General features: G+C 42.3%; 1 protein-coding gene across 2 annotated transcripts in view; it reads left to right on the top strand.

Moving 5' to 3' along the window:
• Positions 1-12,631, top strand: part of NECAB2 (N-terminal EF-hand calcium binding protein 2) — a 110,060-nt gene extending 97,429 nt beyond the window's left edge. Inside the window, exons 9-13 of one of the 2 annotated variants that reach the window (XM_075837562.1) lie at positions 5,768-5,824; positions 6,811-6,923; positions 7,643-7,720; positions 8,189-8,280; positions 11,789-12,631. In XM_075837562.1, the coding sequence (XP_075693677.1) occupies positions 5,768-5,824; positions 6,811-6,923; positions 7,643-7,720; positions 8,189-8,280; positions 11,789-11,817 (369 nt within the window). In that variant the 3' untranslated portion in view covers positions 11,818-12,631. The remainder of the gene's footprint in view (positions 1-5,767; positions 5,825-6,810; positions 6,924-7,642; positions 7,721-8,188; positions 8,281-11,788) is intronic. The other variant, XM_075837563.1, reaches the window with a different exon arrangement.
• Positions 12,632-15,184: the final 2,553 nt, after the last annotated feature.

Here is a 15,184-nt window from a genome sequence, read left to right as displayed (position 1 = left end):
GTAAGCATTAAGACTCCAGAATAGAAGTTCTAAACACTGGGCCGAGAAAATTTAAAATGTCATTTTTTTTCAATAAAACATCGCCGTATTCCCAAATTTTGCCGTTATACAAGAGATAATAGGAGAAAAGGCACTCCACGATTACTCAATTTCTCCTGAATACAGCAATACCTCATATGTGGTTGTAAATTGCTGTATGGGGACACGGCGGGGCTCGGAAGGGAAGGAGCATCATTTGGCTTTTGACCACAGATTTAGCAAGAATATTTTCTAGCCACCATGTTATGTTTGCGGAGCCCCTGAGGTACCGGAGTACAGTGGAAACGTCCAATAATCCCATTTTGGAAACTACACCCTTTAAGGCATTTATCTAGGGGTGTAGTAATCCTTTTGACCCCACAGGAGTTTTCTAGAATTTGATGCAAAGCATAAAAAATTTTGAGTTTTCCACAATTATGCCATTTCGGTGCCCAATATGTTGTGCCCGGCTTGTGTTAAAGTATAGCTAAACTTTCGACACACTTCTGACATGTCATAGTGACATGTCAAAAGTTTGGATTGATGGGGGTCCGAGCACGGAGACCCCCACCAATCGCTAGAACGAAGCAGCTGAAGCACTCGTGTGAGCGCTCAGCTGCTTAGTGTCTGTTCGGCTTTTTCCGTAAAGCCGATGTATCGGAGTACGGGCTCATAGACGTTCTATTGAGTCCGTACACGATACATTTATTTCCGGAAAAAGTCGAACAGACACGAAGCAGCTGAGCGATCACACGAGCGATTCAGCTGCTTCGTTCTAGCAATTGGTGGGGGTCTCAGTGCTTGGACCCCCACCAATCCAAACTTCTGACATGTCACTATGACATGTTAGAAGTTTGCCGAATGATTAGCTACACTTTAAGTAAAACGTATGGTGCTGCAATTAGGGTGTATAACTTGGCATGCACCAATTAGGAGTTAAAATTGATGGCGCTGCAGTTAGGTGGTCTCATGGGTGCATGACAAGTTTTATAAGTAATATATGGCACAGCAATCATGGGGTATAACTTTGCATGCAGCAATTAGAAGTAGAATGTATAGTGCAGCAATTAGGTGGTATAACTTGGCATGCACTAATTAGGAGTAAAAACATATGGTGCAACGCAACGTGTGCCAATTAGGAGTTAAATTGTATGTTGGTGGGGGGTGATCAAAGGACACCACCACTGAGGAGGATGGAGGGCACAGATGGGGTGATGCAGGGGTTAATGATTGTTTTTGGAGATGATCAAGGAGTTAACAGGCGTTTTAGGGCCTAATTCTTCCCGATCTGCAACGTTGCTCACTGTCTAACCGTCTCACTAAAGTATATGAGGCAGCTAGCGCGGGCTCAAGTATAAAAAAACAAAATCTCCCCATCCCCCCGTGTGTCATAAAGCAGCCATCATTTGACACGGTGACCATTTAGCTCCATGCCATAATGGTACGCATGGTGCGCAAACCTGCTACTTGTGATGCAAGTTTTAGGGTCTTGTGTCATATAAATCCGAGAAGTCTACCAGATGTGTCCTAGTGAAAACATGAGCTGCGTCCTCCGTAGTAATGGTTGTACTGTACATACGTGACCGATCACTGACTGTCATCTTTAGTGACCGGGGAACTCTCACTGACTGTCTCATCTTCGCTGACAGGGGAACTCTCGCTGACTGTCTCTTTCATATGATATATTGTATTGCTTCATTTTATATATTACACTTGGAGAAGAACATTCGCTGCGTTTTGCTTCTGGCGATGAAATGAGTTGATTTGAGGCTTTATCTTGAGAATTACATAAATAGTAATTCCTATTATATTGTTATTAGCGTCTTATGCTTTCATCTTTAGAGCGCTCTGGTAATAACTTGCAGGGCTGCAGTCAGCGCCGTACATAAAACAGTGGGGCCCCATAGCAAAGATGAAAAAGGCGGGACCCCCCCATGCTGCCAGGTTTTACCACCTAGAAAAGAACGGCCTTGTGTTTATCCAGATCCACAAAGTGGATCAGACCAGCCAGTACCACAGAGCAGCTGCCTGGTCCGCCTCTATAGCATACCAAAAGCAAACTTTGGTGGATCCATTAAGGCCCAGTTCACACGGAGGATTTGTCAGACAGGAAAAAATCTGCCTCAAAATTCCTTTTCAGGATTTTTAAAGCAGACTTTGAAATGCCAGCGCATTTTTTAATTAATTTTTTGCCACGTTCTTTTTAAAAAAAATTCTAAAACTGTGAGAGAGAACGCACCAAAAAAACAGGTTCATACAAACGGTGCGTTTTTGTCTCCCTTCCATTGATTTCAATGGTAGGTCAGCTTCCAAAACTGCTCCAAGAAAGAGCATGCCGGTTTTTTTTTGTTTTTTTTTTCTCGAATGGGCAAAAACAAACCAGGGGGGGAAAAAAAAGTCTATGCCTCTCATTGAAATCATTATGTCAGTGATTTTGGGGCGTTTCTGGTGCTCATTCAGGTGCGGTTTCCGCATTAAAATCGACACCCAAAAACTTTGTGAACTGACCCTAAAGAGAACCATCGAAAAAGCATAAACCATGGTCATTTACGTGCCTTTTTTTCTTTGTTTTTTTTTTACCTGCAATTTTATTTTATTTTAGTGACTGCAGCTTAACTACATTGTCTAAAGTATGTCTGAGGTAGTCTGAAACACACCTTCTGTCTCCTCATTGGCTCATACTGCTGCTCTTTCCATCCTTCATGCTTTTTACTGCAGCTCGCCCTGTTCAGATTGGCTGCCTTTTGTAAGCACAAGCCCACCAGGAAGTCAGTGTTTGCAGAGCTGATTTATACTGCAGTAATAAGGACAGAATGATTATAAACATTCGGGGGGAGGGGGTGTTGGCTTAGAGCTTTGGGTTCCCAGATATTCTTTGGATAATGGCTGGGGGGAAGGGAAGAGGGGCTTGGAAAGTGACAACTGCTCCAGTTTTGTGTAGTCCTTAGTGATTGTTGTAAAGGGAAAGGGAGACCTCCTATGCTCTGGACTCCGGACCATGAAAAGGCGATGGTGGGGCTTTGGTTTTAATCCCAACTATTTCTATATTTATGGCGGCTGATTGAATCCATGTAGAACTACATTCTGGATGCAATTACTCTTTAATCAAACTATGTTTCCTTAGATTGTTCCTGAGTAGATGGGATGTTTGATCTCAGATAGATTGGAATTGCTGAGAGCCGCATTAAATGCTGACACTTGCTCTGTGGGGCAGAAAAAACGTACAGGTGGCATCACCGCTAACCAGAGGGCACTGGCTCAGATGTTTCACGTATAATGAGAGCTGTAATGGTCTCGTAGGTGGGAGCAGGGCACTTGTGCTACTTCTATTTTCTCTATTATCGGTAAATCCTTTCCTCTACTTCTCATCTTTTTTTATATCTGTGCCTGTGATTATTTCTCTGGCTCTTTCACCTCTCCTTCCGTTTGCAGAAGACTGTAAATAATCATAACCCTTATTCTTGGCACACTCTAAGACGGCACGGAGCCCAAGGGAAATTGTAGAAATTTCTGTAAAATCGCTCATATTAAAATAACTCCATGGCAAGAAAATTAATAAATGCAGCCTCTTCTCCTCCTTCTGTTCTTTTATCTGATTCCTCCTTTTCTATCCCATTGACTTGAGCCCTACTACTTAAAGGGGATCCCCACCCAAAGGTGAATACTCCTCTCTCCGGTTATTAGAGACGAGCAAATTGGTTTATTAAGACATTCACAGAGATTCGCTAATGGCAAGAAATTTTAGATTTAATAAAGGCCAGTCTAATTGGATGCAGCGTGAAAAACACTCTGCAGGGTACAGGATGGTGATGTTTAACTGGTCATTTACAACAATAAAATAGAGCGTACCTGCCAGTGATCTTATGGGTATGCGGCATCCTGACCCACCCCCCTCCCCTCCCCTTCGACAGCTATTGTTCACAGAATTTTTACATGGCCTATCTTTTGTTCCGTGGGAGATAAGCCAATGCCAGTGGCTTATTTTCCTCTCTCCATTACCATAAACATTCATGCCCGGTTTGATCGTGCACGCATGTTTATTTTAGAGTAGGGAGAAATGGCTTTTGGCCTACAAGCATTCGGCCAACAGTTATTTGATGTGTATAGTCAACTTTAGAACAGCCAAGGCCTCAGACATTGCCAAGAGTAGCTTCAACCATGTTCACGCACAACGACGGTGAGAGCATAGGAATTCACACGTTTTTGTTAACTAACCTAGATGGTGATTGGCTTTCAGCTCATCTAATGAGAAAGCAAGAATCATTTTCCCACCTTTCAATTGGTTGAGACCATGACAAAAGCCAAGTTCGCTCTCATTCATTGTTAGAAGGCTGCGGCACCACTACCTGATTTTCTGTGGTCACAGATGAAACTAATAAAGTAAATCACAATTTCGCAACTTCCATTATTGCGATCCACCGATTTATGAATCGGACAAAAACAGATTTGTAGCAGATTCAGTGGTGGTAAAATGTTTCACTCATTTCTACTAACAAGAACAGCAAGATGCAGAGTCCTGAGTAGAGTAGATTTTGACCATCAGCGAATTTTGCTTATTTATTATAAAATAACCATATGAATGCATTTTAAAGGATCCATCTTTAGGCCTAAATGGGGGAAATATGGTTCTGGAATATAAAAATCGATGAATTAGCGAATTTTCAATTTGCCTCATCTTCAATCCTAAAACATTGTACTGACGTGTTTGTGAAAACAATCCTTTTAGGAAACCCTACATCCATAATTTGTAATGCGGTTTATGTAATCTAGATTTTGTCTGGCTTCTCTAGGTACTAGGTTTCCTAAGTTTGCGCTCAAAGTATCCAGAAAATTCATGAATTAATCGATAAAAATACTATAAGATTTCATATATGAACAAATGAGAAATCAGAAAAAAATGCAATAAGTGATGGAATAGAACAAATCTTGCTTAATATACTTGAATAGAATTTTGAAGATAAAAAACAAAACACGACAAACTGAGTTAAATGCGGTGTATAAATAAACGTTAACGGGTGCTCGGGATCTGAGTAGGGATTCACTTTCCACAAGTCCTTCAATGTTAGCAAAGATGGTTGTGGAGACGTCGTGCTCTGACAAGTGCCTACAGAAGTTGTAGGGTCAGCCCAACATCAAAAGGAAACTTCTTTGCTATGGGTCCGTCTCACCTCCTGGAGTCGTGGGCGTTCACAGAGTTTCGCATTATAGTCATTCATTCGGTAATCCTAATAAATACATATTCTTTAGGACTGTTCTATAGGCAATGGCCAAAATAATTATCAGCAACAGATGTTTGAACCAGGGGGTGACCTTACCACATCTTCACACTCCTGACCTGGGAGCCAAAGCGGAAGATGGCTGCCAGTCCTCATTACTGGAGCATGGGTGAAGGGGCGACCAGCTGGAGACTTGTCCTACTTCTGATTCCCATGAAATCCATATTCGCCCCAACAATTGACACCAAAACTAACCTTCCCCCAAGAGGTTCTACTGAACCATAGAAAACCTGTGGTGATCTTGGTCTTCGAATGCTTACTTCCATGGGGAGCCGGGAAGGATGTGAACATATTATGTACAGCAGTGCGGAATATGTCGGTGCTATATGAATAAAACCTTCTTGAAATCTGTCTAAAAACCCAATAGAAACCTCAGATTTTATTCTGAACTGTATCTCCGAGCAGCAATTTTATTTAAGCTTCCCTTGTGCCGTATATCAGATATAGACCCGTATACTGCCTTTGCTTTACAGACTCTCTCCTTTGATTTGCACCAGAGACTTTCTGACAATGAGAATACGTCTTCAGCGGTGAGTATAGGATATGACAGCAGGAATGTCCTGATGGATCTTTAATCCCATTTCCTGTGCACTACGACGTGGGCTGATGTATAATTACACAGTCGCCCTGATATCATTTGCAGAATTTTACTCCAAGGCTGCAGACGCGCCGGGTTTGCTCTGACATTTTGGCGAGATGAAGATGTCACAAGCAGTTTTGTGTGTCACTATTTATTCCTGGAGACATCTCCCGCCTGCAGCCTTTGCTTTATACATCATTTCTACCTTCCTGAGTCTTTCTTTACATATTCGTGTTTAGAGAATTTTTAAAGAGTCTGTTAGTCGATGGCTGCAATAAAATTTCTTTAGTCCGACACGATTGGTCTAATATTTTCGGTATTTCGGAGTCCATGAAACGGGGTCCCAGAGTAGAGAATTACTGTATTTTAAAAAATCCCCCCCAACTCTGCCTGTTTGCCCATTTTTCTTTTTTCTTCCCCTCTTCTTCTTTTCTTCCCTTCTTTTCCGGGACCGCTGGGTATTTGGCCAGTGGGCTGATTTAAGATCTGGTACATGCAATGATATGGTCAGGGGGCTTTTGACTATCCCTAACCCCACCGCAATTGTTTTTTGTCATTCCTGATGTTCTCTGTTTGTTTTATCCTTGACTGTGCATATCGATGGTTTATTGTAAGGCCGGCTTCAGGGGGCTGTATTGCAGCTGTATTTTGAGGTCCGTATTGCAGCCGAAAGATACTGATCCCCTGTGGTTGTACTGAAACCAATCTTGGATCACTATAGAACCCTCAATAATTTATTTCTCTATTAGTGAATCCGATCAATTACAATCCAAGACTTCAGACATCAAAATTCTGTAACCTATTTGGGAGAGTGTTTTTTTTTTTTTCCATTGTTTCTATTTTCAATTTTTTTTATCAAGCCTCCGTACTGTTCCTTGCATCGATTGTCTTTTTACCGACCCTCCTTCTCTTCACCGACCCTCCTTCTCTTCTCAGTACCTTTACCTGGTGCGACAGGAAATGCAAGTTTCCCAGAAGTCTGTGGGCGAGTTCTGCAGTTCTCTGAAGCAATATCTAAAGAATGTATCCGGACAGGGAGAATGCTTCCAGTGAGTACCCCTGACACCATGCCCTACACATTCCCCATTAGTAGAAAATTACTCCCCAACACCAGTGTGTAAATTTGCCAGTTACGGACTACGTATAAGTAAAGATGGACAAGACCTATGTCATGCCTATTGCAGCAGATGAGGGGCGGAGCATGACACCGGCTCCGCTATTTCAGTTTAAAGCACACTAAGGAGAGAATCCCTTTGTCATATACCGCCCCTCAAGCCCTGCATTATTTATAAGAATCAATTTTGCTCCGAGTGATTTTGTAGAGTTTGGTGAGGGGTGGGCATTGTAACGTCTAGTGCATATGTGGTTTTTACAATATTCTGGGTCTTTTCATATTGTATCAATACTCATTAAAGGGGTTTTCCGCTTTGGACAATCACTTTGTTAGAAGGGTCCCCTGGCGATTGGGGTCCCAACAGCAGGACACCATAGGATTATCCAGTGTTCAGCTGTGATCTGTGGGAAGTGTTCAAATTCCATGCAGCGCCACCACATGGGAAAATAAAGCATTACACCTGTATACATGCAATTAATGGGTTGTCCATGTAATACATGGACGTGTTGGGTCCTCCAGAGTGAGACACTTTTTATAGTCACTTGCCAGTCTAGCTAATAGGGGGTATTGAGTAAATGTAAAACTAGTCCAGATCCGCCAAATCTTTACAATACATGTCGTTTCTCCTGTCTTTTTTGTTTGTGCTTTCTTTAGTGTAACTGCTGTGCGGCTACCGGATAGTAATACTTTTATCGTCTATGAATTTTGGGAGGTAGAGGAGGAGTGGAAGAGGTGAGTATGATGACGGATGATCTACACGATGGAAATCCTCATTGCAACAATGACAAGGCCACATCCGCTGGGACAGTTACATACGGGTGCTCCAGTAGACAGCCCTCCGAGGGAATGACTGACAAGTAGAGCATGCCCAGCTTTTCCTCCACCTTCCTTTATAGAAGAAGTACAGAGTGGAGCAGAACTAGAGAGATAATGGATGGATCATGGGGAGACAACCCTTTCTCCAGACAGAAATGGCTGATAACCGGGAACAGTAATAGTTTATCTGCAGTTGTTGTGCAGGTGAATCCAGACTTTAGATTTTGTCCCCATTACAATTTACAGTTCAAGGTAATCTCAGAAATAGATCTTTTTATAGGGTGATTCAAGGATTAATATTTACAGGGAAGTGATTTCATTGTAGGTGGAAAGACTATCTTACTCGTTTTAAGTAATGATTATACTTATTCTGTCTTTATTTAGGCATCTTCAGAGTGGACCCTGTAAAAAGTTCCAGCATATAAAGGTGGATACACTGACCCAACCAGAATCCATCTCCACAATGTTTGTGCCAGGTAAGTCCTGAGCCTCCCGTAACTTACATAATATACAGTAGCTTTTCATCATACTGGTTTATCTTTTTGAATCAATTTCAATGTAAACCCCGCACATAAATGCGTGTTACGTCCCACTAAAATGCCTCCATAAGAAAATGGTGTCAACCGAGAGCCCCAATGAACAACACTGCCATCAGAACGCCCCCTCAAAAAGCTGTGCTTCCCTTCATGCAGCCATACAATTAAACATTAAAATGCTGTTTGTCTGAAGCCACCACTAGAGGGCAATCATACACAATATAAATACGTATGCAGTTAGCTCCGCCTAGTAGCGGCTGCCAGCAAGCCTTTTGCGGGAGATCTGCCCTATTTCAGGAGACGTCCAGACAATCTGACAAAGAATAGACACGTATACTTTATGTAAAACTTTTTTTCTATCTTTAGGTTTTTGGTTTTTCTTAAGTAAGAACAAAATACGGACTCTGCACAGTACAGCAGTCCTACAGAGAGAGGATGATTCTTTTGGGTCAAGTTCATGCATCTTTTATTTATTTACACAGAATACTTAAAGGGGTTGTGCCATCAATAGAAATGGCAATATACAAAGTTACTCTAAAATGTATATGGAGTTTCTAAAGTATTGTTGTTAAAAAAAATAAAAATGCTTCCTCGCAGAAATATGGTAATTATCTGCTTGTAATAGCACCCCCTTCAAATGTATAGGTCTCGGCACGTCATTCTAGAGAGTGTCAGAATGTCAGATGTGCATGCACGGTACAATGCAGTTAAACTAACAGGCATATCTTTAAGGCTAGACATATGCCTAAGGCTCCATTCACACGACAGGGTCTGGGTGTCGGGTGATAAAAACGTCCGCTTTGGTCCGTTTTTCTCAGTCGTTTTGCATCCATTCCGGGCCGTGTTTCAGTTTTTAACGGCCAATTTGTGACCCGTTCTGCATCAGTTTTTCACTGTCGGTTTTAAAAACTGCCGAATTTCATTTGTACATTTTTTGGGTCTCAACCCACTAAAGACCCCCCCCCCTCACCCCCCAGGAAGGTCACATGATCACTCAGTCACCATTTTCTCTTGCTTTCAGAGTATTAGAGCTTTGTCTGATCCCTCAGATTCTTTGCATTGGTTTCTGGCTTTTTCTCTGCTATTTTTTACTTGCTACCATGTCCTCACAACCATTGAACCGTGTACTTTGGTCATCAGCTTTGGTGGATTTCTCCGCAATTCGGACAGCAATCGCAGATGTTCAAGTCCCCTTGTAGGTAGAGCCACGTAGGAGCTTAATCTCTGTGGCCAGGGATTCCACTTCAGGAGTTGCCCCTGATGTCACTGTCCATATATGGATAGTGACGTCAGGGGCTCCATCTAGGAGCAGAATCCATGTAGTCGACTACGGTATTTATTCCGTCAAAACAACGGAATCCTTGCACAACTAAGACAAACTGAAGCCATTTGCACCGGATCCGTCACCATTGAAATCAATAGTGATGCAAATGGAAACCCATAGTTTCCGTTTGTTTCAGTCAGGGTTCCGTTCTGACGGAAAGCTCAGACAGAACGGTACCCTGACGCAGATGTGAACAAAGCCTTACTGCCCATGCTGGGCTTTCTTTCTCTCTGTTCGTTTCACTGATAAAAGCAGAAGTTGCACGTCTAACTGAGCTTTACTAGAATGACCTGCAGAGACCTATACATTTGAACACCAGGGGGTGCTATTACAAGCAGATAATTGCCCTATTTCTGCAAGGAAACTTTTTTTTTTTAATAACCGTACTTTACAAAGTTACTCTAAAATGTATATTGACTTTATATATTGCCATTTCTATTGATGGCACAACCTCTGTATGTCTAAATAACTTCTAAAATGGAGAAATTCCCAAACATAGTCCTTTCTCCTACAGACAGATTTTTCATACAATGAACAGTCAGTAATTCTGGATCATTGGTGGTGTTATATATGGTAGCCTCTAGATCTACTACTGTGTATTCACCATGTTTTCCATGTCTTGTGAATGTAATGTGCTGCACCTGAAATAAGGACGTTATCACATCTGAGGTTTTTGATCGAGGCTCCTTCTTTCTGCTCAGTTTGTACTCGCATACAAAACCAGACTGTAATATAATACCCATACATATGTTTTTTTTCTTTTTAAAGGGGTTGTAGGAGGGAAAAACATGGCTTATTTCTTCCCGGCAGAGCACCATTCTCGTCCATGGGCAGTGTTTGGTATTGCAGCTCAGCCCTATTAACTTGGGGAGACAGACCATTTTCATTTTTCCATCGACATAGCCGTATGAGGGCTTTTTTATTTGCAGGATGAGTTGTGTTTTTTAATGGTGCCATTTAAAGAACCATATAATGTACTGAGAAACTTTAAAAGGCCGAATTGAAGGGGTGAAAAAACCAATTCCGTCAAAGTTTATGGGCATTTTTCTTTTTATGGCATTCACTGTGCAGTAAAAATGACGTGGTAACTTTATTCTGCGGGTCAATGATTACGGCAATACTAAATATATTTTTTTCCCGATTTTTGCGCGGGGGGCTGATCAGGGGACAGAGGGAGACTCTACCTCTGTTTAACCACTCAGATGCTGGAACTGAGGAATGAAACAACCATGATGGGAGTTATCTCTGATTCCAGCCATCGCAGGTGTGTGTCAGCTGGTGAAACAGCCGGCACCTGCCGTGTATGGTTGGGGCTCAACTCCTGAGCCCATAACACATTGGTGTAGCGCATGTCCGCTGCGCATGTTTGGCGGATGTCGCAAGGGGATGAAATGAGGCTAGCTTGCAATACCAGACACATCCCATAGATAAGAATGGCGCTGTTCTATTGTTAACTTTGACCCTGTAATACAACATGACACTGATAGTGGCAGAAACCAAATCACACATGCAGTTTTTGATGCAGTTTTTTTTTAAAGTTAAACCCATGAGGGGATTTAAATAAAAGTAGGTCCTTCCTTTATATTTCCCATTTATTTTTAATTCATTTCTGAGTTTGGCTCAAAAAAATTGCATCAAAACTGCATGTATGATTCTAGCCTAAATGTGTTAGGCCACAATCACAAACTCCGGTTTAATGCAGTTTTTGGCTCAATTTTTTTTTTTTTTAGCAAAACACCGGAATGGACGCAAAATAAAAAAATCATTCCTTCCTTTTAGACCACTTCTGGTTTTGGCAAAAAATAAACTGCACCAAAAGAGAGAGCGTGCGTGCGTGCGTGCGTGCGGTCCTGGCGGTCGGCACAGCTCTCATGGATATCCAGCTTTTTAGCATTCATAGATACATGTGATATAGCTCTGTACTGTAAGCGTTTATAGAAGTATTGAATGGAGACTACGGCATCAGCCATTCCTGACCCTGGAGCCCCTTTTCCCTCAGGGCTGACCTTAGGCACAGGCCTCTTGTGACAAATCAAAAATCCAGTGCTAAACTACACAAAAGTCCTATAATAGGGAATTATTGAAGGCCTCCATTTCTAAATGACTATTTGTTCTCATTTTCAGCTGCTTGGTGCACCTTGGGTCGAGATTGACTGTACCACTTATGAAGTTGACCAGAGTCTTGCTGTGGCATCGTTGGCTCTCTGAGCATTGTGTCTCCATCTCACCAGGAGCCTTCAAATCTTCTAGCTGAGATGCGTCTCCTTCTGATGACTTTGTTCCAAGTGCTGTCTCTTAAATCCGCATAGTGGGGAATGTATTTGCTTGTTAAAAAAGGGAAATCCTCCTAGAACCAATGCCCCACTTCTGGAATGCCTCAAAACATATATTAAACATAAGTAAAAGGGCCTTTGAGCAACATGAGAAACCTAGAGAACATCTGGCGGCTGATCACCTAGATCCGTAGCACAGATCTTCTCTCGCGCATGCATGATCAAACCGCTTGCATCTGTACATTAGGATTGTTGTAGATAGTATTACCTGCCAGAGGAAATCTTAGAGTAGAGAATATTTAGGAGAAATACAAGTGAGCCAGCTGAAAATCCTCTATGTTGCTGGTCTCTAGTATTGCATACACTTGTGGTAGATCTATTTATGTTTTAGTTCTCAGGTCAGTTTGTACCATCTGTTGGGCAGCGGTCTTCTCTGTGGTTACACTGGCGTCATTCAATGATGTATCACTCGACTCCGCTATTATAGCAGCTGGTGCCTAGTAATAAGGTTCTTCTTATCCTGGAATTATTAATAGGCAGGAACGTGGACGTTTTCCTCTCCCAATGTAATGTTTGATATTCTATAACTCTGTAAACTGATCACGCAGGTTGCTAGAAAACGTTATTCCAAAGGAATTCTTTATTATAGGATATGTACAGCCAAGATCATACCTAATAAAAAGTCTTAACAGTAGTTTAGATATTTTTTTTTTGTTAAATGTGTTTATTCCTTTAAAATCTGCTTCATGACATTATCCAGAGCAGACGATGATGGGATCAGAAAAAGCTTCAATCTGTAAGAAAGAGCCAGTTGTCTCGGCATCAGGGGAAGTAAGGGCACATGCAGACAACCGTAATGGTGTGCACGGCCCGTGATTTGCGGCTCGGATGGCCGTGGAATGTCACCCACAAATTACAGGCCATACACATTGCTACGTGCATTCATTTCAATGAGCCCAGACCGCAAAATACGGCCGTAATAACACATGTCCTATCTTTTTGCAGTCCGGGCTCACGGGCAATGCACGGACCGTGGAAACCAGTCGTGTGCATGAGCCCATGGAAATGAATGGGACCGAAATTCAACCGTAAAAAGATGTTCGTGTGCATGGGCCTAATATTTGGGGGTAGAAGAGTAATAACTTGTCGGCTTTGTTAAATTTTTACCCATAAATTCGGTTAAGAACGGGTTCACATAAGGGCATACAGGGTGGTTATGAATCACACCATCTGTTTTAGTGGAAAAGTACATGAATTTTTCTACTGCTTATTGGGTTAGAATGGGAATTATATATTCTAAAAACTTCATCTCAAACAGTTGGGCCAATTAACCCATCTATGAACCAGAAGGGGGAGTTGCTCCATATGAAGAAATGCCACCAATCTGGTGACTCAGCCTATCCATTTATGATTACATGGACGGCTATTTATTTGATTGGCTGCCATGTACTGTCTCATGGGGAAATGTCTGCCTGCCCAGGGCTTCCCCCAGCGATAACAGCCCGATCAATGGATTAACTATTTAACTTTCCACCTTTTGCAATTTTTCTTTTTTATTGCTCCAATGTATCAAACTAAAAATAAAGTAACTTTTCAAATACACTAAACTCCTACCTACTTCACAATAGTATGGCGTGGATACTTCCCAGATATAACTCCGATCCTGGCCGTTTAACCCCTTAGGTGCCAGTCACCATTGACCGCAGCATCTAAGGGGCTTTACAGAAGGCGGGAGCTGCCTCGGTAAGCCTGTAATGCACCAACGGGTTGCCTTCAAAGGATGCAGAGGTAAAACGCCTCCATTACATCTGAAAAGAGGTCGTGTTAACATACCCTTAGGGTATGTGCACACACACTAATTACGTCCGTAATTGACGGACGTATTTCGGCCGCAAGTACCGGACCGAACACAGTGCAAGGAGCCGGGCTCCTAGCATCATACTTATGTACGATGCTAGGAGTCCCTGCCTCGCTGCCGGACAACTGTCCCGTACTGAAAACATGATTACAGTACGGGACAGTTGTCCTGCAGCGAGGCAGGGACTCCTAGCATCGTACATAAGTATAATGCTAGGAGCCCGGCTCCCTGCACTGTGTTCGGTCCGGTACTTGCGGCCGAAATACGTCCGTCAATTACGGACGTAATTAGTGTGTGCGCACATACCCTTAGGCAACCTATATCAGGTAGGGGCGGTCAGTGTAACGCTGACAGGCATAATGCATTGCAGTACAGATGTATTGTATTATGAAATTAAAAGGAAACAAAGTAAAAACTTTTTTTTTTTCCCCCTTACAAAAGGGATTTTTTTCTTTTTTGTAGAACTATACCTAATTTTATTGTATGGGTTTAGATTGCAGCAATAGAATTTAGCACTTATTTATACCACACAGTAAAAAACAAACTTTTTTTTACCTCACATGAGAATTTTTATCAAGCTTGATAAAGTTCTCATGGAGGTTGAAACTCTGTACGTGATCTGGTAAATAACCACCACACTTTGAGGGTATGTGCACACGTAGTGACCAAAAACGTCTGAAAATCCAGAGCTGTTTTCAAGGGAAAACAGACCCTGCTTTTCAGACGTTTTTTGACCAACTCGCATTTTTCACGTCCGTTTTTGGAGCTGTTTTCATTGGAGTCTATGAGAAACCAGCTCCAAAAACGTCCAAAGAAATGTCCTGCACTTCTTTTGACGAGGCTGTATTTTTACGGGTCGTCGTTTGACAGCTGTCAAACGACGATGCGTAAATAACAGGTCGTCTGCACAGTACGTCGGCAAACCCATTCAAATGAATGGGCAGATGTTTGCCGACGTATTGTAGCCCTATTTTCAGGTGTAAAACGAGGCATAATGCTCCTCGTTTACGTCTGAAAATAGGTCGTGTGAACCCAGCCTGAGGGTTATTGTGCTGCGGTCTTTTTCCTATTGTAAGTAATATGCAAGTTAACTGCGATACTTCTACCATTTTCTCCACATATTACACCTACAAACTGATCCTTTAGGCCTGATTTACAAGTGTGTGCGTTTTGCGCACGCAAAAAAACACAGCGTTTTGCGTGCGCAAAAGGCACTTGACAGCTCCGTGTGTCATCAGTGTATGATGCAAGGCTGCGTGATTTTCGCGCAGCCGCCATCATAGAGATGAGGCTAGTCGACGTCAGTCACTGTCCAGGGTGCTGAAAGAGTTAACTGATCGGCAGTAACTCTTTTCAGCACCCTCGACAGTGAATTCCGATGACCATATC

This window comes from Rhinoderma darwinii, chromosome 9 (assembly GCF_050947455.1).
Source record: "Rhinoderma darwinii isolate aRhiDar2 chromosome 9, aRhiDar2.hap1, whole genome shotgun sequence".
NCBI lineage: Eukaryota > Metazoa > Chordata > Amphibia > Anura > Rhinodermatidae > Rhinoderma > Rhinoderma darwinii.
Note: the sequence above shows the minus strand (reverse complement) of the source record. Positions and strands in the feature narration are given on the sequence as shown.